Source organism: Mus caroli, unplaced genomic scaffold, assembly GCF_978045245.1.
Source record: "Mus caroli unplaced genomic scaffold, Mus_caroli_1 scaffold_6, whole genome shotgun sequence".
NCBI lineage: Eukaryota > Metazoa > Chordata > Mammalia > Rodentia > Muridae > Mus > Mus caroli.
In genome coordinates this window covers 93,547,224-93,573,913 of record NW_028227261.1, presented here as the reverse complement: position 1 = coordinate 93,573,913, position 26,690 = coordinate 93,547,224, and the positions used below count along the sequence as shown (strand labels likewise).

The window sequence follows — 26,690 nt, the reverse complement described above, 5'->3', positions numbered from 1 at the left end:
AAGATGAAATAAACCCTTCCTCGCCTCCAAGTTGATTTTAGTCATGGTGTCTTATCAGCAATAGATCCTAGCTAATACAGTTTGCAATGGCAGACAGGTCTCTTGAAAAAAAGTCAAACTGATGTACACTACCTTCTGGAATGCTTTCCCAACCAGCATTCTGAAGCAGACTCTGTAAGAAGCTGAGCAAGTGATCCAGCAACAATATCTGCTACTGGGCAAGAATGGGGTGTGGAGGCATTTGTTGAAATACAGCCGAAATTCTTGACTAAGACATTTGTGAATTAGCATTCTGAATATAAAATAAAATACCACTTTCACTTTCATTCATCTTTAGTTTTTAATAGCAAATAAGAGAAATAAAATATTGTTAACAGTTATGACTCATGTTAACAAAAATCTGTGCTCTATAGGAAACTCTTTGTGAATTCAATATCAAGGTTCAATGCCATATGCTTTCATTTCATTATTCATAAAGGAGCATAGAAATCTTATGTCACTTTTTTAAATAACACTGTGAAATAGACTCAGCTATTGTTCTAAATTTTGTTAATTTGCACATATGAATATATTTTTATATAATACATATTTGAATTAGACACATGTACATGATAAACATGTCAGACCTCAATGCTGCACTCTTGTGTTCAGTGGAAGCCACCATTAATTTTCTTATAGGTTAAAAAAAGAAGTCTATCCATATAAACACATATATATGTACACAGAGTACAGGGACACACATACACACTCTGTCCACAATGAGAACATACTATATACATGGTTTAACAATCCATTTTCTATACTTAACAATATAACAAGTATCACTCACTACCAACACATTTTCAGCTGTTTTCCACTTTTTTATGAACCTCTTATTAACAAAATCTAGACAAAACCCCTTAAAGTTTTCTACTGAAGTCTTTAAATCTAGCACTTGGGAGGCAGAGACAGACACATCTCTGTGAGTTCAAGGTCAGCCTGGTCTACATAATAAGTTCAAGACCAGCCTGGTACACATAACAAGTTCCAGGCTAGCCAGGACTATATGGTGAGATATTGTCTCAAACAAAACAAAACAACTCCCGAAAGTTTTCTACTAATTCAGAAGCTAACAGACATTAACAAAGAAAGCTAGACAATACCAGAGGATACCCTCACCCTCACTTGTATTTTACACAAGGCAGTAAGTATGCACTAAGAATAAATACAAATTAAATACTAACTGTGGAGCTTAAGCACACATCTAGAAAGTTCATGAATTGTCATATTTTACTGTTTGTTGCTCTAATTCGTTAACATTTTCACAACTGTGTGTGTATCTGTGTGTGTATCTGTGTGTGTGTCTGTGTGTGTGTGTGTGTGTCTGTGTGTGTGTCTGTGTGTGTGTGTGTGTGTCTGTGTGTGTGTCTGTGTGTATGTGTGTGTCTGTGTGTGTGTCTGTGTGTGTGTGTGTCTGTGTGTGTGTCTGTGTGTGTGTGTCTGTGTGTGTGTGTGTCTGTGTGTGTGTCTGTGTGTGTGTGTGTGTGTGTGTCTGTGTGTGTGTGTGTGTCTGTGTGTGTGTGTGTCTGTGTGTGTGTCTGTGTGTGTGTGTGTGTGTCTGTGTGTGTGTGTACATGTGTCAACCTTGAGTACTGTTTCTTAGGAGCCCTCTACCCTATTTTTAAAACAGTTCTTTTTTCTTGTGACCTATGGCTTGCAAATTAAATAAGTCTGGTTGGCCAGGAGTTCTCAAGACTCTCCTGTCTCAGCTTTCCCAATTGTGAGATTGCAAGAACGTGCCCCCACCCACATCTAGCTTGTTATCGATCCTTAGGGATGGGATTCAGACCTCTGTGCTTGCTTAACAAGCGTTTTACTGACTATGATATCTCCTCATCTCCTTACTCACTCTTTTAAAAGATTCATATTTTAATCTAAATATGGAGACAATTTATAATAAGTGTAAAAATACAGTATTTTCTGTTTAGGTTTAGGATCAAGGTTAAATTTTATTACCATCTTATGTAAAGATCCATATTCAAATTCTCTCATGTATCACAAGGAATGATTTCTTTAAAAAGATTTTCTAACATCATCAAATTGAGAACATCTTTAAGGTTAAATAATACCAAACCAGTCAGTTGTCAGATTTCCTACATTAATCTTCTTCCTCAGATTGTTCTTCTGAGTGAATTTTCATATGTTTGGTAAGAGAAGCATTTTGCTTGAAGGCTTTACCACATTCAATACATTCATAGGGTTTCTCTCCAGTGTGGGATCTCTGATGAATAACAAGTTGTGATTTTGCATTGAAGGCTTTTCCACACTCATAACATTCAAAGGGTTTCTCCCCTGTATGAGTTCTCTGATGTACAATGAGGTGTGACTTCTGACTAAAGGCTTTCCCACATTCAACACACTCATAGGGTTTCTCCCCTGTGTGAACTCTCTGGTGTTGGGTAAGGCCTTCAATTTGTTTAAAGGCCTTACCACATTGATTACATTCAAAGGGGCAATCACCTGTATGAGTTCTCATATGGTAGGTAAGAGATGAGCTATGTCCAAAGGCTTTCCCACACTCATCACATTTATAAGGTTTCTCCTTTGTATGAGTTCTTTGATGTATAACTAGATGTGACTTTTTGCTAAAAGTTTTCCCACATTCATTACATTCAAATGGTTTCTCCCCTGTATGAATTCGCATATGTTTAGTCAGGGAGGAGCCATACTTGAAAGCTTTGCCACATTCGTTACATTCATATGGTATTTCACCTGTGTGTGTTCTCACATGTTCAGTAAGAGATGAATTATATCTAAAGGATTTGCCACATTCCTTACATTCATACGGCTTCTCACCCGTGTGAGATCTTAGGTGTTGCATAAGGTTTGAGCTGTGTCTAAAGGTTTTGCCACATTCATTACATTTGTAGGGCTTTTCTCCAGTATGGATTCTTAGATGGTCAGTGAGGGCGTGTTTATGACCGTGTGCTTTGCCACACTGTTCACACTCGTATGGTTTTTCCCCAGTGTGAGTTCTCTGATGTACAACAAGGTGGGACTTCTGGCTGAAAGCTATCCCACATTCATTACATTCATATGGTTTCTCCCCAGTGTGAGTTCTTTGATGGTCAAGGAGTCCCTGTTTATGGCTGAGGACCTTCCCACATTGGTTACATTCATAAGGTTTCCCAGAACCTGGGGCTTTGTCAGGTTTAGATGGAGTACGGCAGTGTGATTTCCGTTTCTCCCCGGTCTGAATTTTGTCTTCCTTGGTATGGGATGCACTATGACGGCATACTTTCTCACATTTTTTGCTGGTTTGGTTTTTGTCACCTTTATCAGACAACTTATTGTTGGGTAACTTGTCGAATTTCTTTCTAGTTGGAATTTCATCTTTGTTCACATCAGATGCAGAACGGCTGAGTGATTTCCTGTATTCATTAGCTGTGTCAGGTTTCCTTTTCAGAGAGTCTGAATTCTGATTCGAGTTCTTCCCACGGGAACTGGACTTAGGCAGTTTTTTCTCAGAAGGAGTGTGTTTTGAGTCGACACTTTTGTTCTCCAACAAACCATACTCACTGCTTTTCTTACTGTTGGAACTTTTCTTCCTGAGTGTCACTTCCTTAGTAAGTCTGCTTTGGGACTTCTGCTTTTCCTCCCTATGCTCATCATCTTGTTGGAGTTCTAAAATAGAATTAGAGACATTCTTGTGAGTTTCTGCACTCCCACTCAAGTACTTTATACGTTTCCTAAAGAGATGCCCTCCTTGTTTGGGGTTGAAAACTTACTCAACCCTAACTAGCAATGTAAAATAAGCATCAAGAACAAATGTCACTATCCTCTTGGACCTGATGGGAAGAAAGTGATAGTAAAACCAGGGGAAAGACCACTGAAGTAGTCATTAGGAAATGAGTTGGTTGCTTAGAAATAAGATTTTGTAACCTTGGATAGAAGGTGAAATAGACACAAGGAATACTGAACAGGCAATGCATTAAATTAAAAAAAAAAAAAAAAAAAAACTTTGTGATTATGCCAGGTACAGTGGTACATGCCTATTAATCCCAGTACTCAGGAGGCTGAAACAAGATACTTTTTCATATGTTTGAGATCAGTCTGGGCTACATAACAAGGCATTACTAGTCTTCCCATTGTGATTAAGATGATATGATGTAAGTACTACAAAAGCCATACTTATCCTAAGTAGTGAAAACCTCTTCAATACAAAGAATAAAACACCCACACACAGAAAGAAGCAGAAATGTAGGACTATTTGTTCTCAAGAACATAGTGTGCATAATTCCAATTGCCTTGTGACTTCCAAGTTGCCAGTTCTTGTTCCTGGTGGAGTTTGGCTAAAGTCTCTTCCCTTGGCTTATAAGAAGTGTACTCATGAGCTCTTCAATAAATCCCTCTCTTTTTACTAAGGCTAGCTTAAATAAACTAAAACAGAGAATACATCTACCAAGGAGAACTGAGGAACTAGTGGGTGCCTGTGGCTCTAAGCAGGGGAGGCTATTCCTCCCTCTCTTCCACAAGCAACGTAACAAGGACATTCTTACTAAACAATGTAGTGAAAACCTCTTCAATACAAAGAATAAAACACCCACACACAGAAAGAAGCAGAAATGTAGGACTATTTGTTCTCAAGAACATAGTGTGCATAATTCCAATTGCCTTGTGACTTCCAAGTTGCCAGTTCTTGTTCCTGGTGGAGTTTGGCTAAAGTCTCTTCCCTTGGCTTATAAGAAGTGTACTCATGAGCTCTTCAATAAATCCCTCTCTTTTTACTAAGGCTAGCTTAAATAAACTAAAACAGAGAATACATCTACCAAGGAGAACTGAGGAACTAGTGGGTGCCTGTGGCTCTAAGCAGGGGAGGCTATTCCTCCCTCTCTTCCACAAGCAACGTAACAAGGACATTCTTACTAAACAATAGATGACTCTGTAGTTCCCCTAAGTTCCCTAATTTTTTACAAAGTCATGAAACTCCTAGCAATTAGCTTGGGAAATGCTTTACACCATCTGCATTTACAGTGAGAATCTACCTGTTTTTCCAGTGACCTGTGGAGTACATGCCTTTGATCCTGTCACCATTCCAATACTTGATGGACAAGTCCAAGTTTATTTATGGCTCTAAGTACTTGCTTATGTTCTTTTCCCTACACATTGCACAATTATAAATTTAGAAACATCTTAAAAAATTGATCTTCTCTAAGACTACTCAGTAATAGCTCTCTGCATAGAAATAAAATAGGGAAATCATCTGACTTAAGAATTCTAAACATTTAAAGAGAGAAACAAATGAAAGAGTGAATAGCCACCTCAGTGATAAAAATAATTTTATATGGAGAAAATAAGGGTATCTGAATGGATGAATGAAATTCTCTCCTTTATGGAGGACATTTAAGAGATTGTGATTTGGGGTAGGCTATTGTGGCACACATCTTTAATCCCAGCACTCACAAGGCAGAGGCAGGCCTTATGAGTTCCAGACCAGTAGGGGCTACATAATAGAAATTCATGTTAGAAAAATAAGAGAGAGACAGAGATGCAGTCAGACAGAAACAGACACAGAAAGAACAGAGACAGCAGACACATATACAGACAGAGAGAAACACTCAGAGGCAGGGGGGGGGGTGAAAATTAGATATAGTAGGGTAAGGGGCAGTCCAGAAAAGCTGAACTGTTAGCTGCTATTTCATCCAAGGACTCAAGAGATTCAGCACCCTGTGATAAAGAGATAAACAGGGCCCTCCAGGTAGCACAGCACACAAAGTCTTCTGACATGCAGTGATGATGGGGAAGACAGGGACAAATTTCCTTCTCAAAGTGGTCAGGCTTACACTTATTCTCTTGACATGTAAGAGTAAAACAATCTTTGCCTGTGTGTATACATGTTCACTTGTATATGTGTGCACCTATTTGTAGCAGAATTTTCCATGTCCAATCACTTTAATTATTAATACAACAAAAAGCCTGTGATTGAACAGGGAAAAGGGAGGTGGAGTGAAGAGTTGCAGAGATGGAGCCAGAGGAGATAGGTAGGGAGAGGAAGAAAGATGGAGCAGGAAGAAGACGATCTAGATTCTGTATGGCTTTAAATAGCTACAGGAAGCTATGAATATAATAAGAGGATAGAATAATTGGGATAACTTGTCTAATCTAGGTGGGCAGCTTGTTCATTATCAATTGGCTCATTATCAATTATTGTGTGGGCATCTTGTGAATTGATAATTTATTGACATATAAATCTGACTGGTTAATTATACGCTTCTAGAGTTTTGTTTTACTGGGCTAATGGGTATTGTGATATGCCCTTCCCCAAGCCTTGAGCAGGCTGAATCAGACCTTGTCTACCACAGGATAGCCAACCTAGGGTGGAGTCTTCTGACCTTAGGTAAAATCTACTGTCCTGCCACATCTGCAGCTTCCTGCAAGAAGCCACTACCTGCTGAGTAGCTGAGCTTGTTTTCCTGACCAGCTCCTGACAAGGTGGGGAATGGGTTTCCACCCTTTAACAATTCAGACTCAAGAATTAAAGTTGAGCCTTGATCAGAAAACTTTGCCTTTGCTCATTATTTCTTTCCTTTCAGGAACCCAGTAACCTGTGGCCACTAGTGGATACAAGTGCACTTGAACAAGGGACCTGAATACAGAAAAAACAACTGAGGGACACTGTCTTGGTGGAGCTCCACAGAAAACAGAAGAAAATGGTATCCTGCATGGTAAACAACATACAGAATTAATGTTAGCGCTACAAATTTGATCTTTGGAAGGCTGTTGATTGCAAGGGTACAAAAAGGATACAGGCTAGACTGAGTCAGCGTCTGCCCAATGCTAATATCAGCTAGGAGTTGACAGTGGAAAATGGGACTGGAAAATTCTAAACAGGCATTTGTCCACAGTCAAGAACTGCATCCGGCAAGAGGAGTAGGGCTTAAAATAAAATAGTAAAAAAACAAACAACAACAACAAAAGGAAGATGCTAGATAGACAAATGACATAAGAGAAAGAGAGATCAAGAGAGAAGAAAAATGGATTTCTTCTCGCTCAGAGCTCTCCCAAAGACAGAGGAAATCAAGAGACGTCCTGCTTTCTATCTGGCCCATACAGGAGACATCCTTAGTTCTGGTTACATCAAGTTCTCTACCCTTTCTGTATTGTCTGTCCTTAGTGCACCAATCTGTCCACGTGTCAATTTGTGTCTGTTTTTTTCTGAATGACTGTTGTTCTATGTTTCATATTGAAAAGAAAAAAGTGGTTAAATCTTTATCTGCTGGCTATCCATCTCTTGATTCAGTCTGTTTGCACAGAGGAGGCTGATTTAAGTTGCCCCACACTCTTAGCCAGGAGTCAAGCACAGCAGGAAAGGCCCTGCTGAAAAGCTGCTTTTAAAGGGGTCCCAGCTTCTTATGTTCTAAGGCAAATAAGCTGATAGCTGGTTTTTTTTCCTAGAAAAATGTCTGCAATTGTGATTATTGGGTTCAGCAAATGACAAAGTGCTTTTTCTCTTGAAATTATAGCTAGAAAAAGTAAAAATTCTTTGTTAGGTCTAAATTTATAAGATTCATGTAGCTGCTTCATTTGGTTTCTGACTGGTCTTAAAGGTATAAATATACTCTGCATGTCTTAGTCATAGAATATTGGCTTATAAGTTACTGGGTATGATTTTTAAAGTGTTACATTATTAACAAGAAAGTTAGCTTGAAACTGGTAACTCAGGGTTGGAGTCATTTTAAACAAAACACGTGGCATGAACCCCCAGGAAACTGTCATGCATTCATATATAAAAATTGGCAGCCAAACTTTACAATATGAAAGTAATGCTTTTGGTATTGATTTTAAAGAGAATGGATTGTTTAAAATTGGGTCTTGTTTTCCAAAGTTAGAATTATGCTTAAATATTGCAAAAAGAAACTGAATAATTATGGTTAAAATTGCCAGTGTTACATTGACTGCAGGTTTCAGTTTGATTGCAAGCTCAGGATTCTTAACTCACCCATATTTTGTAATTAGGATGATTGCAAGAGTAATAAAAGTTAAAAACAGCTGTGGCCAGTATGGACTTGCTGCCTCTTTTACACAAGCTTTATTGGATACGGTGGTAGAAGCAAAATTTAGCCCCCCAAGATTGGAAAGGAGATCTCAGTGAGAAATGATTTGGTATCAAACAGGCTCCAGATGAACTGTTTCAAGGAGTTTGTGTATAGGCTACTACAAACAGCTAGTAGAATTTTCGGGGACTCTCAAGCAGGGGTTCCTTTTGTTACACAATTGTCTTATGAGAACACTAATGCAGCTCCCTGCAGCCATCCGGTCATACAAAGTAAAGACTGACTTATCTTTATATATTCGTCTTTGTGCAGAAATTGGGGCCTCATACAATCAGGGTTTGGCTATGGTTGCTGTCTTGTAGGGGACGACAGTACGTACAAGCAATGCTTTCACAGCACCAAGTTTATAAGGAATGTTTTAAGTATAAATCATTTTAGGAAAGACTGTCCAAAAATTAGAGGCATAGACAGACAGTAGAATTACTCCCCTGGAATCTGTCCTTGCTGCAGGAGGGATAGTCTTGGGACCAGAACTCAGGCAGTATGCTCAGAAATATTTACATTTGAGTTAATGCAAAGCTCAGAGCATCCTCAGCAAGGCTTGTGTGCCATTACTTTTGTTTTGCAAACCCTACCTAGCAAAGTTTTGGGGGCCTTGCCTCTGGGAAATTATTTTTAAGCCAAAACAGCACTATTACAGACCTATCTAGGTGTTGTTGTAAAGTTTAAATTTAAGATTTATGAGAGATCAATGAGGCTGTGGAACTTGTAGATACATAATCTGTCCTGCCTACTCCATAAAGAATTATTATGAATTTGAAAGGTGTTATTCTTCCTTTGCATCCTGATCATTGTAAAGGGTTTGCTTCTAGTGAGCTTGTAATCATTGGAATGGTTTTGCCTCTAGGAATGGCTAATGGCCTTACATTATGTAAAAAAAAAAAAAAAATTGTCTCTGCTTCAATATAAGAAGCTAGGACTTTGAAACTTTCAGTGTATATTGTTTATTATATGGAGCATATTTTATTAGCTGATCCCACTGATGGCATTTTACTGCAAACCTTTGTTCTTATAAAACGAGCTTTAACATTTTGGGGAGTAGTTGCTGCTTCAGAAAAGATTCAGAGGCAATATCTTTTTCAATATTTGGGGCCTCAGTTATAATCCTAGAAAAATTGTAGTACAGAAAATTCAAGAAAGAAAAGATGATCTGTTTACTTCAAATTATTTTCAAAAGCTTCCAGGAGATATTAATTGGCTAAGACCTCACCTTAAACTCACCACAGGAGGACCTAAGCCTTCTGTGGATGTTATCAAGGGGGATGCAAATTAACTGATGAGAGTCAAAAGGCTTTGCAGAAAGTAGAGGAAGCGTCTGTAATCAATTGTTATCAATTGTAATCAAATGTTAATTATTCTTACTCAATGTGCCCACAGCAATTCTTTGGCAAAAGAGAGCATTAATGTGGATTCATCTTTCTTCATCTCCAAGTAAAGTTTTAACATCCAGTTATGAAGCTGTTGTGGTGTTAATAAAAACTATAGGATAGAATCGTGAAAGTATTTTGGAAAGAATGTCTTAAAACCTGACAGGACATCTATTCCTTGTTTCAAATAGCAATTAAATTGGTTATTAACAATATTGATATTTGGCATATTGCATAACAAACTTTTCAAGCAAAATTGATAATCATTATCCAAAAGATAAGTTGTTAAAATTTGCTCATATGCATGCTTTTGTATTTCCTGTAAATTTATGTATGCATCCCATAAAGAATACATCTACTGTATTTATAAACAGCCCTTCTATGGGAGAGAAGTATATGTGATTGGATCACATGTTTATTCTCGTGAGTTTCCTCCTGCTTCAGCACAAATAAGTGAACTATGTGCTGTAGTCATTTTTAAAGTGCTAAAATCAAAGCTTTTAATTTGTATTCTGATAGCCAACAATTTAATGTCAACAGTTTAATGTTACCCATATTAGTGGGATTCCTTATAATTCTCAGGGACAAGGAATTGTTGAACATGTGCATCACACTCTGAGAACTATATATAGCTCAGGGCTTACAATTGCTTGAAATTGTTCCTTTTTAAATACTGCTAATTCTCAAATTTTGCAATTGTTTATGCATATACAACTTAATTTAAGAGAAAGTACTGCTCCGTTAAAGTACTGTCTTTGGCCATTTAAGAACTCATCCTGGGCTGCCTGGACAAGACCCCTTAAGGCAATGCCACAGAAGATTTGTTATTGCAAATGTTACCCATATTACTGGGATTCCTTATAATTCTCAGGGACAAGAAATTGTTGAAAATGCACATCACACTCTGAAAATTTAGCTTTTAAAATAGCTAGAGAGATGGCTCAGCGGTTAAGAGCACTGATTGCTGCTCTTCCAGAAGTCCTGAGTTCAATTCCCAGCAACCACATGTTGGCTCACAACCATCTGTAATGGAATCGGATGCCTTCTTCTGGAGTGTCTGAAGACAGCCACAGTGTACTCATATACAGAAAATAAATAAATAAGTCTTTAAAAAAAAACAAAAAAACAAAAAGCAGGGAATTATACCCTCCAAGGTCACCAAAGCACATCTTGCCTTTGCCTTATTTTTTCTTTTTTTAATTTTTTGCAAACTGATGCTAACGGTCAGTCTACAGCAGATCGCTGTTGGCATCTTGTCACTTCCAGCTCATATGCCATGGTTAGACTAGGGGCGGGGGGCGGGGGGACCTAACTAATACATGGAATTATCCTGACCCTGTTTTAATATGGGGGAGGTTCTGTTTGTGTTTTTTCACAAGAAGACGACAAAGCCTGATGGCTGCCTGAAAAATTGATTTGTCAAGTAGACACAGATTCTGAGTCTTCTAGTAAGTATGATTCCAATTATAAAGCCAGCTAAAAAATCTTTATCAGCCAGCTGAGTTAATTTGGAGCATAGCTTCCACTATTTCCTGAGAAGTAACAGTTTTTTCTGCTGATTCTCAAAGCCACCTCCCCAACCAGACCTTGGGCATCATCATTACTAATTTGCAACTGAACTGAATACCTGGGACATCCCCACAGACTTTAATCCTGTAGCTTTTAACCTTTGACTTTGTATTTTAAGCAGGTTGGTTATTTCCATACATTCTCACCTTCAGCAAAGCTCACATATGGCAGTTATTCATCACTATGAAGAGATGCATTGAGCACATATTGTGGCTTTGGTCTGAATGGGAAAAAGGTGTGCTATGAGGGCCAGCAGCCAAAGATGGGCCACTGATGAGTCTATGACTCTTACCAACCTAAGACAGAGGCATGTGCCAAGAGGCCCTGTTTGTTCAAATAAACACTAAAAGGCCGAATTTGTGCAAAGTAAGCTGTGCATGGCCTCCAGGATGGGTAAGAGAGAGTCTAGGCCCAATCCTAAGCCAAGAGCAGCTGCCAGCCAACTTAATTCCTGGGCCAGACCATGGAGCATAAGTATATTTTATGCCCCAGTCCAGCTAATTTTAATAAATAAAAAGGGAGGAATTGTGCCCTCCCCGCCCCCCAGCCTTGAGCAGGCTGAATCAGACCTTGTTTTGCCACAGTCTGCTAGCCCACCTAGGGTGGAGTCTTCCAACCTAGGTGAAGTCTATAGTCCTGCCACATCGGCAGTTTCCTGCAAGAAGCCACTACCTGCTGAGCAGCCAAGCTTTTCTTCCTGACAAGATCCTGGCAAAGTGGGGATGGGTTTCCCCCTTTAAAATTTCAGACTCAAGAATTAAAGTTGAGCCTTGATCAGAGAACTATGTCTTGGCTCGTTATTTCTCTCACTGTCCTTCCTACCCATCCCCACTTTCCTTTCAGGAACCCAGTAACCCATTACCACTGGTGGCTGCATTGTGACAACTAACCAAGAGGTGGGTGATCATTGCATGGGACTGATGTGGCAATGACCCACCGGTGAGAACTTAGCGAGCTGGGTGGAAAGATTTTGAAGCTCCAAGCCAGCGAGTCTGCTGAGATGAGAACACCCTGCTGGTGCCATGTAGCCCACCAGTGCCCAGCATAGCGTAGGAACTTGCCATTACATTTTAATATTTCCCACAACATATATCCATGTGCCCATGCATGTGGAAGCCAGTTTGACATCAAGGCATTCCTAGATTGTTTTCTTCATCTTATGTTTGCAACAAGGTTTCTCACCAAACACAGAGCTCTCCAGTTGGCTAGACATGCTGGCCAGCAAATCCCAGGCTCTGTTCTCCACCTCCTTGGTCCTAGATTACAGGTATGTACCCTCAGGCACTGCTTGTTACATGGAGGTTGAAGAGCTGACCTCAGATTTATGCTTATGTGGCCAGTACTTTACAAACTGAGCCATCTCCCTAGTCCCATAACCAACTTCTTACAACTGAACAGTTGCTGTTGCAACTGATATCCACTCCCCCAAAAGACAGAAAGCATGAAAAGACAACATGACTATGAAGGGATTGTGAATCACAGTCCTAGTATGTAACAAGATCATACCAGAGCAGATCTGGGTGTGATAGAATAATAATTGATTAAGGCTGGAACCATTTTCTCTTCTTTTCCTTTTTTTGTTTTGTTTTGTTTTGTTTTGATTTGATTTTTTGTTTTTCAAGCCAGGGTTTCTTTGTATAGTCCTGGCTGTCCTTGAATTTTCTCTGTATACCAGACTGGCCTCAAACTTACATAGATCTCTCTGCCTATGCCTCCTGAGTGTTGAGATTAGAAGTGTGTATCCCCTTTCCCAGGAAAATAATTTTCTTAATTTGAGACAGCAACTAGAACCTGAATTTTAATAGAAACCAAATGTAACTTCAGAAACGTAAGCATAGGCTCACTGGGCCATGCAAGTACAGGTAAGGCTTATCAGTAACATATAAGAAGAATTAAGAAAAAGTAGACTCATTAAATCCTCCTAAGAACTAGACTTAGAGATCAGATAAACTTGATTCATGTAGTATCAGTGACAACTAAGAAAAACAAACAAACAAGTGGGACTTGACAAGAGGATCTCGGAAACCAGGGCTAAAATCTGAGGACAAAAGCAGGGGGGATGAAGGGAGCCTCTGACTGATAAACACGAGACTTTTTCATAGGCGACTCTTAAAGAGTCTCCTACAAGCAGCTCCAATAAGAAGGTACAACAAAGACATCGAAGATGCCCATCTAGAAGCTGCTAGTGTAGAAAAATTACCTTGTATTTGCGTAATGGGAGATCTTTTTGAAAGAGGTACAATAGAGGACTAGAACACCTTAAGGGACCATCAGCAAAGTAAAGGGAGCTGGTAACTCACCTGTTTAAAGACATGGCAAGAACTTAAGGTTGACAGCTATTAGCATGGGCACTAGAGGGCAAGAGGGTTGAATAGAGATAGTACTAGTCACTTCTCTATTGCTTTGATAAAACACTGTGACCAAATCAACAGGTGGGAAGGGGTTTATGGTTTCAGAGAGATATAAGTCTCTCTCTATAGTCATGGCAGGGAGACATGGCAGCAAGGGACTGTCACAGAGCAGAAAGCTGAAAGTAGGCAACAGGCCACACCTCCTAAACCTCCCCAAACAGTACCACCAACTGGGTGATGTCTCAAATGCCTAAGACTATGGGGGTACATCTCAGTCAAATAATCCCAGGGATTAAGGGCAGATGGACATGATGCTGTCTTACAGAACAGGGGTACAAGGAGTTTTGTAGTTGAAGGAAGGAAACAAAATTATTAGGAGCAGGGGTATTCATCATTCCCAGAGATGCAGAAAAAAAGACTGATCTAAGAATGTCTGAATTCATTAAGAGAAAATATGACACATTAGGGAACTGGTGTGCAGGTAGAAGACAGGGAAATTGAGGATTCTTTTTTTAGATTTGGTAAACAGAAATGAGATTGAGAGTTAAGAGCTCAGCGATGGGCATACAGGAAGGAAAGGGGTTAGGGGAAGGAGCTGGGCACTTCAGGCTGCTGAGCCCTGGGCTTCAGCTTTCCCCCTATCACAGAATGGTGACTGATTATACTTTTGCTCTTTATGAAAGAACATGCCTCTCTAGCTCCTCAGTAGCATGGCATTTGGAATTGCAGCACCTCTCCTATGAAGAGATGATGCATGCCTACCCTCTGAGCCAGATGCTTAAATGTAGCTACAATGGACAGCTACCACATCCAAGCAGTGATTCCTTACAAGGATTAATTAAGTGGTTTCATTCACCCTTTTTTCTTCTTCTTCTCCATAAAATAAGAGCTTGTCATGAGCCTCTCATGTGGACAGGTTTATAGAAAAAAGAGATATCAGAATCTCCAAAGAAAACATCTGTACTTTGAATTCCTTTTCTCCTGAGAGATTCTGGTGGTTTTGTTTTGTTTTGTTTTGTTGGTTTTTTTTTTCCTACTAGTTCCTGGTTAAGAAAAGAAAACCTAGGACTTTTAAGGAAAAAAAAAATTTTTTTCCATATTGGGAATTAAATCTAGGTCCTTGTGAGAAATCACTCTATTCTGAGCTGTATTCCCAGCTCTAATAAAAGATTACAAATTACTCTTTGAAGAATTCCAAACTTACTGCCAAGAAACTAAAAACTTACTTGCACTTGTTCCTGCCTTCTTGGGCCTTGCTATTTTGTCCAGACTACTTGGGCTGGTTTTTTTCCCCTTTCCCGATGATGGTTCTTCTTCTTCCAACTTGGAGACTATGTCTTGTTTGGTATCTTGATTTCCTACTCATAAGAAATGAGACACTGAGTGTTGGAACAACCAACTCAGAAATCAAGCGCTGATGATGTCTGTACTTAGGGTCTTTCAAGGCTAATAAACATATATGATTTCTAATATTTCAAAATAAGGATGCCCATGTACCTCAACTGAGAAAACCTTCCCTTTTGGATGCAATGGCACAAACATCATCCCTGGTACTGAAAAGCGATTAAAACTCCCTGACCAACCATCATTATCAACCTACGACCACTGCCACCACCACCACCACCACCACTACCAAAATAAAATAAAATTAAACAAAACAAGAAAGCATCAAGGATTTGAGAAAGAAGGGATTGCAGTGAACATGTTCTGGGTGGTGGGGAACTGTCCTTACCCATGGAGTCTGGATTGCTGCAGTTCTCTAGCTTCGTATCCTTGTACACATTTCTCTGCACAGGTTCCAGCTGCTCCCATTCCTTCTAAGTAAAAGCCACAGATAAATCTATGAATGTTACTGATTCCTATCATATTCTAGATTCCTATCATATGCCTACATATTCCTATCATATTCTCAGTCTGGCACTTCTTAAATCTCCACATTCCTGAGTTTCTTCTCACCTCAACTATTCACTATTGCCCACAATACACATTTAAACATGCTCTCTTAACATGTAAAGGCAACCCTCACAGACCAGCAATGTGTGACTTGGATCTGTCACTAATCTCCACCTCACAGACTTCCAGTCTAACTCTTAATAACCCCCAACACTCACGGCCACAGTGCTCCAAATAGCCAGGTCAGTACAATTCTCCTTAATCATATGAGTAATTTTAACAACAACAACTCCCAACACAGCACTTACCCACAGGTTCCTCAATCACAGAGTCCCACAAGGCACATTGATCTCTAACTCCCAGAAGTCCCCAAATATCTAATCTGACCAATCCCAACTCACTGATACCAATAGAATTCTTTAACATTACAGAAACCCTACTCTCTGTCAGCAAACTCCATCTCTAGCCTATTTACTTTAAATAAAACTCACCATTCTCCCAGGGATCCTGCACCTTACAGTAATATCAAGTAGAGGCTGTGTTTAATTTTTCTCCATGGCTCATGTACCTTAGGATCTAATGATAGACGGAAACAATTGTTTCCACCAATTCTTAACTACGTTCACTGTCTCAAGTCTGTTTACAGACTCACCAGATTTTAATACAGTAACCTTTAGTGATTCAATAGGAAGATACCTGTAATCACAGGTATCTTCCTGTATTCAATAGGAAGATACCTGTAATCACAGGTATATTTCATTACAGCTAAGGACTCATAGCAAATCAATTAATCAGGATTGGATGAAGTCTGTGTGAAAGCAAACCCAGGCATCCAAGAATCCTTTCCCAGTAGAGTCACACAGAACACACTAATTCCTTCAGAAACAAGTTTTGGACACACATGTGAAATGGGTTGGAAAGCTCCAGCAAAGGTCCAAAGAGATTTTTACTGGGGGGGAAGGAGGAGGCTGGGTTCTATCAGAACCAGCTACTTGCATATACAAAAATCCTAGACTCCATTTCCTGAAGCCCAAAAGCTAATCTCAATCTCATTATCTATATTAATTCACCATGTTCACATTCAGATGTACTCTCAATGTGATTTAATTTTTCCAGTATAACTCCAAATTGTCACTATAATCTGTCTTTGACCATTGCAGTAAACTTCTGACCTCTGGCACCTACTTGACCTGTAGTTCATCTTCCATAGAGTAACCAGTGATGATCTTTTTGATGTATCAATCAGATCAAATCACTTCCTTGCTTAAACCCAGTGGTTTATACATCTAACATAGCCAATATGATCTTACATGATCTAGAACCTTGTACCACTGATATCCTATTTTTCTACTTCCCCTGTGTGTGTTCCAGCCACAATTTGTTTTTCTTTTACTATAACAAGAAGTTAATTTCTATCTTAAGGCTTTAGCAATTGACATTCTTCTTTGAATATTTTTGGATCTCTGCATTAACCACTGTTCAAATCAACTGCCATTTCTTTAAAGATTATTTTTAAATTTTATTTACATTTCTGTTTTGTTTTGTTTAAAGATTGATTTATTTTATGTATATGAGTACACTATTGCTCTCTTCAGACACACAGGAAGAGGGCATCAGATCCCATTACAGATGGTTGTGAGCTACCATGTGGTTGCTGGGAATTGAACTCAGGACCTCTGGAAGAGCAGTCAGCGCTCTTAACCAGCCCCTTCTTTTAAGATTAACTTGAGAAACAAACACTTCCATTCTTTACTCTCTACCACATCATCCTCTTTTACTTTCTTCATAGCAGTTACCTTTGCCTGGAATTATCTTACTTACACGTATATTTACATTTTATTGTCTCTTTTCTGTTTCTCAAATTTAAAAGTCAGACTCGGAGGTGGGGGAGGGGCAGGGGAGAGAGAGAGAGAGAGAGAGAGAGAGAGAGAGAGAGAGAGAGACAGCGAAGTTGGGCGAAGAGATGCCTCAGTTGTTAAGAGCACTGGCTGCTCTTCCAGAGGACCTGGGTTCAATTCCCACCCACATGGCAGTCTGTAACCCCAGTTCCAAGGGATCTGACACCATCACACCAATGCACATACGGTAAAATTAAATAAATTATTTTTAAAAAGAGACTGGCCCTATATGTTGCTACTTAAAATTCTCTGGCATAAAATAGGTGTTCATCTTATACTCTGTTTTACAATTTTCTAACCATTGACACTCAAATATCCCTCAGTCACTAACCTTCGTAAACCTCCCCTACATAGATAGAAGTTCCCAATTACCATTCTTCAAGAACAGTCACTAACCTCCACTCAACTCCAGTGACCTTACAGAACCTTCTATCATTAAACCTTGAAAACTCACAAAGCCTTGGCCTCAGAATCCTAATAATTATTAATAATTCCTACCAAGAACCCCATCACTAAAGGGACAGTTAGGACTACTGATACCCTTTCTCCCTAGATGACAATCTGCCATCCAAATAGGCACTTCAATATAAGACTTCTTGTATTCCACCAACTGTCATCTGCTCATTAGCCTCCAGGTTCCCCGCCTCACTGCCAGTCATAGCACACAAAACGGGGACTCTTAAAGACATTGCTTATTAGACTTCCAGAAATACCACCTTTACTGACCCCAAGGGCTCAACTTCTAATCCTCACATATTCCGAATGAACCAGTTCTCCAAATCTCAATACTGCCCCTCTCACAGCGCAGCCTGTTACCTAAAACACCAGCTCCCAAACAGTTCAAATTCTAATCCTTGTAGGGCTTCCCGTCTGTAATACATCACAAAGCCCTCATTTCAGATCTTGCTAGCTTTCCAGACCCAGACTCAGTCACTGTGACTGTTACAGATGCCTCCCCGCTCCCAAGCATCACTTACCTAGGCAGATCCGTCAAAATACTGATTTCCTAAAATTACAGCAATCCCCAACTCCAGATGCCCCCAATATCACGGGCACTTAATACTCCATATGCCCATAAAACCCCAATACCTTGGTCCCTTAGAACACCGGCCTCCCAAAAAGACTATTCAACAACGACGCCACAGATTCTCAAATCTCGTCCACTAGGACTCCAGTCACCCTCCAATCACCGACAACCAAACCAACCCCAAGCCCTTACCGCCCTCACCGCATCGCTTTCCGCAGGCTCGGATGTAGCCATCTCCTCCGGACGCCTGGCTTTGTCCGCACTCCTCCGACCCAGCGCCTCTGGCTTTGTCAGGTCCTCGATGGAGTCAGAGGCCGATATGGCGGCCACCCCGGGCACCGCTTCAGAGGGTCCGGGGGCTTCGATGGCGGAGACCTGCGGAGATTGCTTGTGGGCGCGGCCATCTTGGCATGGACCCCGCCGTACAGCGGAGGCGCGGGCGCCTCTGGGATCACTGTGCCGGCAGGACTGGCGACTCGTGAGTCCTGGTTCCCGGAGCTGCGACGTGTCCCAGGCAGGAAGTGCTCAGAGGAGCTGCTGCGCGGGACACGCACCCCAGAACCTAAACCCCGGAGGCGCGGGGAGGCCTCGCCTCGGGGGTTCTGTTAACAGAACTCGGAATTGCTTTTCCAAAGGGTTTTCCAATTGCCGTTGCCGGGGAAACCCGGGAAGCAGGATGACGCATCCAGAAAGAGAAAGAAACCAGAAAAGCTGGTCTAGACTAGTAACGTTGACTTACAGAGAGAAGACATTTATCGCTAAGACATAGGAAAAATTCTTTGGATTACTGTTATAATGGAGAGGGGAGGGAAGAGGCAGACAGCGAACACTCTCACTCCTGGTGAGAGCCCAGCACTGGGGAAGACATTTCCTCAGAACTGCACAGCTGTTAAAATGACTTCTCAGTGCACCACTTAACAAGCTCATTGCGTTCACTTAGCAGTTTTTATGTAGAATTTTTGATATGTAAATATGTACAATCCACGTGCAGGATGAAGAACAGGACTACACAACCTTCATCCCCCTCCTCAGTTTGGATTCGCAGTAGGGCAGAGAGATTACTGCAAAAGCGTGGTTTCTCTTTGATTGACTCAACACCCCTATTGGAAAATGGATCCAGTGAGGAGACTGCCTGCAATCCCATTACGCAGGAAGCAGGGGCAGAGTGTTTTCAAGACAAGCCTTGTTATATAGAGTGAACTTGAGGTTAGCGTGAGCTATCCAAAGCACTTGTCTCAAAGGGGCAAAATAAAATAAGGGTTTTTATAGCTTTATTCAATGTACAGCGGGAGAAAGAACAGAACTGATTTGTGGAGGCCAGAGTATAAATATAAGAGTTAGTTCTCTCTTTATGGGGATCCAGGGACTTCACTCCGTTCTCCAAACTTACCTACCACAATGGTTGCTATTTACACTCCGAGCCTTCTCACAGGCACTAACATTTTAAGCTTCGCTGGTTTTCCTGAAGTCCCCTTCTGAAGACAGAACCTAGGGCCTTGTGCTTACTAGGCAACTAACTACTCTGTACTGAGCTAAAACTCAAAGCCCAAATTAAACCTGTTTTGCATGCCGCCCCCGCCCTGTCTGCTTGTCTCCCTTAGTTGCACCTCCTGTTCTTGAGCCTCTGGTTATGGGGTATCCACCAGAGAAGACTGCTCAGACATGGGTTCAAGCCAACAGAAAAGCTAGCCAGTGACTTCCCTGGGTATTTGGGATCCCAGTGTAACACTGAGCCTTCCTCGGGATGTGCTTTTAAGTACAAAAAACCATGTTCTGGGTTGACATATTTCGGCTAACAAAAACAGTTAGCCAGAAACAGAACTGCAGAAGCAAAAAAGCAAGGAACTTAGCGTTTGTATACATAGCACCAGACCAACCTCCAACACTTTCTTTAACCTTTCTCACCTCCCTCCCCGCCCCCGCCTCCCCCCACCTCCAGGAGAGAAAAGATTGAGGGGTGAGGGGAAGAGAGATCCTCAAATCTAACCTTTGCTTTGTTTCTTCCCTGACCACTACCAATAACAACCTGTAGGCAGCACCCTAAATCCACTGAAATACCAATAACTACCTACCCCACATCTTGGGAATGAGGGCATTGTGTTTCCTGCTGTCTGATGGCAATGGCATCTTTGGAGACCCTAAGAAAATTGGGATGTTGGCTAAGTCCTGGGAGAGTTGGTTGTTTCTCATTTGCTGTCCAGGAAAGAGCATGCCTTACTGAGGCAGTCTGAGAAGCTAGACCACCTGCAGCCAACTGCTTTGACTTGGTTTGTTGTTCAAGTGCTGATTTCTGTGCCCAGGGATCTAGTTGCAGTCTGGACTTAGGTAGGACTCAGTATTTGGTAAAACACTGTTTTCCATTACCTCCTGATTGGTTAAATAAAGAGCTGATCAGCCTATAGCCAGGCAAGAGAGCAAAAAGTGGGACTTCAGAGCTGGAGAGGGGTGGGGGAGGGAGGGAGGGAGGGAGGGAGGGAGGGAGGGAGGGAGGGAGGGAGGGAGGGAGGGAAGGAGGGAGAGAGGGAGGGAGAGAGAGAGATTGAGTCAGCACACAAATGAAGGAGTAGGCCAGGCCAGGATTGTCAGGTTAGAATAGTTCAGAATCTGTCCAGCTATCATGCCTGAAACTTTTATAAATACAAAGGTCTCCATGTCATTATTCAGAGCAAGGGCTGGCATAGAAAATTCATATTTTTACATTAGTGTCTGAAAACACATAAACTATTAAAAGTAGCATTGTAGGGACATGTTTGTATTAGCACATGTATGAAATGTGTGGTGTGTACAAATCAGTTAATGATGATTCTCTATGCCTGACCAGGTGAAAGGCATCTGTAAGTCAGGTTGAACTGCATCACTAAACTGTAATGGAGTGCTATAACCCCATCCATGCCATCTGAAAGGATGGCAGGTAGTAGTAGGTCACAAGGACCAAGTAGTCGAAAAAGGTTCATAGGCTACTGCAGAAACATCATGGTTCCTTAACTTACCCCTCTGATAGTCAGAGGGTCAGGGATCAATGTTTTGAGACTTGTACCTGTATACAGGTCTCCCATGGTCAAATAGAATCCTTACTAACTTGGAAGGAATCCACAGCTTTTTGTCTCCCGTGGAAATAAAAGCATAGCCTCTTCCCTAATGCAGCACATTTCCTGACTTCATTGTGAGGTTAACACACCCTTAACTATCCTTAATATCAGATGATTTAAATCAGCAATGCTTTATAAAATCCAGTATTTTTCAACAGCTGAGACAACAATGAGAGAACCTTAAAAACAATTTTAAAAATTTAATGGTAAAGAATTATGTAATCTTCCTCTGGAAGATCTCGTATCCCCTTCGGTCTTATGAGCATCTCCTTTAAAGTGCAATTAGACCTTTCCACACTTGCTTTATCCATAGGACTGTAAGACACACCTGTAATGTATTTTCTGTTAAAATATGTAAAAAAATTGTTTCATTTTAATGGATACCTATGATTGAGTGTTATCAATTTTAATTTATAAAGACATTCCCAGGATAGCCATTATTTTTATAAATGTGTGATTACAAAATCAGCCTTTTTTGGAACTCAAGGCAGAAGCCCATTGAAATCCTGAATAGGATCCAAAATCAATTATATTCTGTACATATGTTAATTTTCCAAACTCTGCAAAATGAAACACATCCATCTGCCAAATTTCATTTCTTTGGGTACCTCTAGGTTTACTTCTAGCAGGTAACAGAGCTTGATTTTACAAGGAAGAGTTAGGACAATTTTTAATAATTTCTCTGGCTTGTCACCACATTATAAAATTTGTTTCTTTAAGCACCTATTATTTATATAATATTCTTTATGAAAATGTGAAGCTTTTAATATATTTCCTATTAATAATTGATCTATCTCTTTATTTCCTAGTATCAATGGTCTTTCCTGGCAAACCCATATGGGACCAAATATGGGTTATATAGTGGATAATCAGTTTCAAATTACCTGTTGTAGTTGTATAGACAACAAAGTTAAATCTGAATCATCTGGACTAAGTTCAGCAGTTTCTATATGTAAAGCAACTCTATATATAAAACATTATTAAGAGTCACTCACTCTTATATTATGAGATTCTGGAAAATCTAGTAAAACTGTTGTAATTTCTTACCCCAATAAGCCCATATAAAAACACACAATTCAGTTATATTTATAAGCTATATGCCTAGATTTGGCAGATCTATCACTATACTAATTTATTCCCCAGCTATGAGACCCCATACTGCAGCTTCTCTGGGCCATGTGATTCTGCTTCATCTTCCTTCCACCTCTCTCTCTCTCTCTCTCTCTCTCTTTCTCCCTTACCCCCTAGACCTCCCATCCTACCTTTTCTTTCTCCCTGCCCAATCATCAGCTCTAGCCTTTATTTGGCCAGTCAGAATGGAGAGAAGGTTCAGTGAGATCACCCGAGTATGTGATCTACCCCTTGTCAGAGTAGCCCCTCTTGAGGAAGCTGAATTAACATCAAAATACAAACAGCATCAGGGAAACCCACAAGAATCATGAGAATAGCATATAATTATGATTTTGAACTGGAGCATAGGGGCTTTGAATTGCTTTATTTATATATTCTGACTTATGAGATGTCATTACTAGTTTATTGACTCTTAACTGGTATTTTTGGTATTTTCCAACAACACCCTTCCCAGCCCCTTGAGTTGTGTTTTTTCCTTTAAATACCCCCTCTCCCAGCTACTTGGGGCACCACAGTCCTCTACCCCTGTGTGGTGTATGACTGTGGGCCCAAGTCTTGAAACAAAAGTCCTCTTACAATTTGCATCAAGACCATTTCTCGTGAGTGATTTGGGGTGTTGCCTCTCCTGAGTCAGAACGTGGGGGAGTCCTCACGTTGTGGATCTTTCAATGGCAGTCTGGAACACAACCACTGCCCAGTGCACCCACCATGGCCCCAAATTTGCCTTTCTCTGTTACCCAAATATTCACCATGCAGATCAATCTGACATCATTCACTCTGACACTACAGGTCTAAGCAATGGTGTGCTCTACCAGTTGCCATGGTAGCAATACTGACTCCACTCAGCAGTGTGTGTGAAGCACCCACCAGAAAAGGTGTGATGCTCCACCAGAAAATAAATGGACTATTTTTCTTTATTGTCTTTCACATCTTATCTTTAAAGTGGTATGAAAGCATCACTTTGCCTTTTGTCTTAAATAAACTATATACAATGGCTTCCAGTGGAAAAATAACTCATCGGTGCTACTATGAAGAGGGAGAACAAAATAATTATCCTTGGCAAGCATCACCTGTCAAGAATATTCCCTTCTTTCCAGGTCCCACTAGAACACAAAAGATGGAGATCCATGGTGAGTCCAAAGAATTAGCTTTTCAATTCTACCAGGATAGGGAGTGGTTCAAGAAAGATGAGGAATTGTAGCGACAAGGCTTGGAAAGGGCTGTGAGAGGGAGGGAACTTTGCCCTTTCAACCTGATCTGTTTTTACTGCTCAGTAGGCAGGAGACTTCAGACACCAGAAATATTTGTTAAGGACCAAATGATTCACGGAAACATGTATTATCTGAGGGGTATCTCACCGAAGACTATAATAAATTACTCACTTGGTGTCAGATGAAATTCCCAGCAATACCTCAATCACTGATATCAAGGATAGTACATCGGTTTGAATAGGAATGGGCCCCATAGACTGATGTGTTTAAATGCTTGGCCCATAGGGAGTGGCAAGGTTAGGAGGTATGGCTTAGCCTTGTTGGAGGAAGTATGTTACTGAGAATATGGAGATGAGCTTTGACATCTTATACATGCTCAAGCAGCACCTAGTATTGAGACAGTCACCTCCTTGCCTGCAGATCAAGAAGTAGAACTCTCATCTCCTTCTCTAGAACTATGTATGCTTGGACGCTGCAATGCTTCCCACAATGACAATAATGGACTGAACCTCTGAAACTGAAAGTCAGACCCAATTAAATGTTGTCCTTTTTAAGAGTTGCCTTGGTCATGGTGTCTCTTCACACCAAAAAAAAAGTAATTACCCTGTTGCGGTAAATCTCCACCCAAATATGCCTCGGCAATGAAAACATGACACAGTGCATATGATTACATGCTGTGTGCAGATCTACCACTCTACTACCATCTTCCACAGCTTATGAGACCCCTTAGAACTTGCAGTTTCTCCAGGCCATGTGCTTCTGCTCTGCTTTTCTTTTCCTCCTCCTCATCTTCATCCTCTCCCTCTTCCATTTTCTCCTTCTTCTCCTCCTTCTCCTCCTCCTCCTCCTCCTCCTCCTCCTCCTCCTTCTTCTCTCTCTCTCTCTCCCTCTCCCTCTCTCTCTCTCTCTCTCTCTCTCTCTCTCTCTCTCTCTCCCTCTCCCTCTCCCCCCTTCTGTTCCACCTTCCTTTTTATCTGCCCAATCATCAGCTCTCCTTTACTTTACAAATTAAGGTGGGAAGCATGTTTACAGGAGTTTACCTGAGTGCTGACTCATTCCTTGTTTGCAACCCCTCACAGGAGAACAGATTTAACATCAAATATAATTAGCCCCAGGGTTATCTGCAACATTACCCTGTGCTTACTTAAGGTTAAAATGATGTACAAACTTATATCCCCAGCACTCTGCTCCCAGACCTTGATCATAACCTTCATTGCTTTGTTAACTAAGAAAAGTTCTGAAAGTTTTGTTACATATTGTATATACTTTAAACAGTGTTGGAAAGAAGTAGTGGGTTTTGTTTTGTTTTTGTTTTGCAACTTGAACAATGTAACAAGAGCCATCAAAATCTCTTAGTTACCCTTTGTTAAAAGATACCTGTGGATCTGCGCACACCTGTCCTAAGTGGTAGGCTTTACTCTATTTACTGAAGCACGTTTTACATTTGAAATAAATGCAGCCTTGTTTCACCTTTGACTCTCTATGAAATACATTTCTCCATCACAATCCTGAATCTTGGTTTTGCCTGAGTGTGTGGTGGAGTGCTCTACTACCAGAGACACTAAGAAAGAGTTTGGGCATGGAGGAGTGAGCTGGAGACAGGGCTCTGCAGTTATGAACACTTACTACTCCTGTGGAAGACTTCAGTTTGGTTCCCAACACCTGCATTAGGTGACTTACACCCACGTCTAAATCTACATCTGACACCCCCTTCTGTGACAGATACCAGCACACACACCCAATGCACATACACACAATGCACACACACACATTAAAAAGACTTTTAAAAAAGAAATTGGCCAGGCAGTGGTGGCGCACGCCTTTAATCCTAGCACTTGGGAGGCAGGCAGATTTCTGAATTCTAGGCCAGCCTGGTCTACAGAGTGAGTTCCCAGATAGCTAGGGCTATACAGAAAAACCCTGTATCGAAAAACAAAAACAAAAACAAAAAAACAAAAAAATGATATTAAAGTTTCCTTATTTAAAAATGAATCTCTGAGACTCTGTCTTTTTATATAACACTAAAGTTCTTTCTTGTATAAATAATTGTATTTCTTTAAATGTGCATATTAGGGGCCAGAGAGATAGATCAGTGATTAAGAGCACTGGCTGTTCTTCCAGAGGTCCCGAATTCAATTCCCAGCAATCACATGATGGCTCACAATCATCTATAATGTGATCTGATGCTCCCTTCTGGTATGCAGATGGAATACTCATATTCATAAAATATTTTTAAAATGTTTTTTAAATACATATTTTTGTGTATGAGTGTTTTACCTGCATACACATAGGTAAAAATGGTCAGTTCCCTTAGAACTAGACTTCAATGATTGTCAAGCACAATGTGGGCACTAGAAACAGAATGTAGCGCCTCCCCAAAACAACCTGTTCTTAAGCTATGATTCATGCCATCTCTCCAGCCTCTAATCACATTATTTACTCTTCTTGGCCAGCACTGGGAACAAAAATGAGACTTACAGAACACTTACAAAACATTCAGCATTTCCTGTTGATGACATCATATCTATCTTCATCTCAGACTTTTAATCATCATGTTGGACAGTGAAAATCATTAATTTTCCTTGATGACAGATGTAATTTTAAATATTTAAAAGATTACAAATATTTTTTTTCTTATCTTTTTTTTTAAGATTTATTTATTTATTATAGGTAAGTACACTGTAGCTGTCTTCAGACTCACCAGAAGAGGGTGTCAGACCTCATTTCGGGTGGTTGTGAGCCACCATGTGGTTGCTGGGATTTGAACTCTAGACCTTGGGAAGAGCAGTCGGGTGCTCTTACCCACTGAGCCATCTCACCATCCCCAAATATTTTAAATATTTGAAAAGATACCTGTGAAAATTCATTCTAGAATAATCATTCTCATGGAACATATAATATGTACCTTTTAGCTTTGGTTAAAAAAAAACTCACACTTTAAAGAGACTCACACATAAGCCCATGCTGTACCATTCTCACAGCACTCTTCCTGCTACACAGCCTGCTCCCTACCAGGAACAAAAGTGTAATTCCTGAAAGTCAACTAGGATTATGATTTTTA

General features: G+C 40.5%; 1 protein-coding gene across 7 annotated transcripts; it reads right to left on the bottom strand.

The window, feature by feature from the left end:
• Positions 1–394: 394 nt before the first annotated feature.
• On the bottom strand, positions 395–18,847 carry Zfp37 (ZFP37 zinc finger protein). 7 transcript variants are annotated; one of them, XM_021160904.3, is made up of 4 exons: positions 18,400–18,847; positions 15,113–15,194; positions 14,607–14,738; positions 395–3,663 (listed from the first exon to the last, which is right to left on the bottom strand). In XM_021160904.3, exons 1-4 carry the CDS (start codon positions 18,430–18,432, stop codon positions 2,138–2,140), a joined length of 1,773 nt encoding a protein of 590 aa, XP_021016563.1. In that variant the 5' UTR covers positions 18,433–18,847; the 3' UTR covers positions 395–2,137. The 7 variants fall into 7 exon arrangements, with proteins under 7 accessions (XP_021016563.1, XP_021016568.1, XP_021016569.1 ...); XM_021160909.3 differs by having other exon boundaries at positions 15,113–15,197; positions 18,391–18,712; XM_021160910.3 differs by having other exon boundaries at positions 15,113–15,197; positions 18,400–18,712.
• Positions 18,848–26,690: the final 7,843 nt, after the last annotated feature.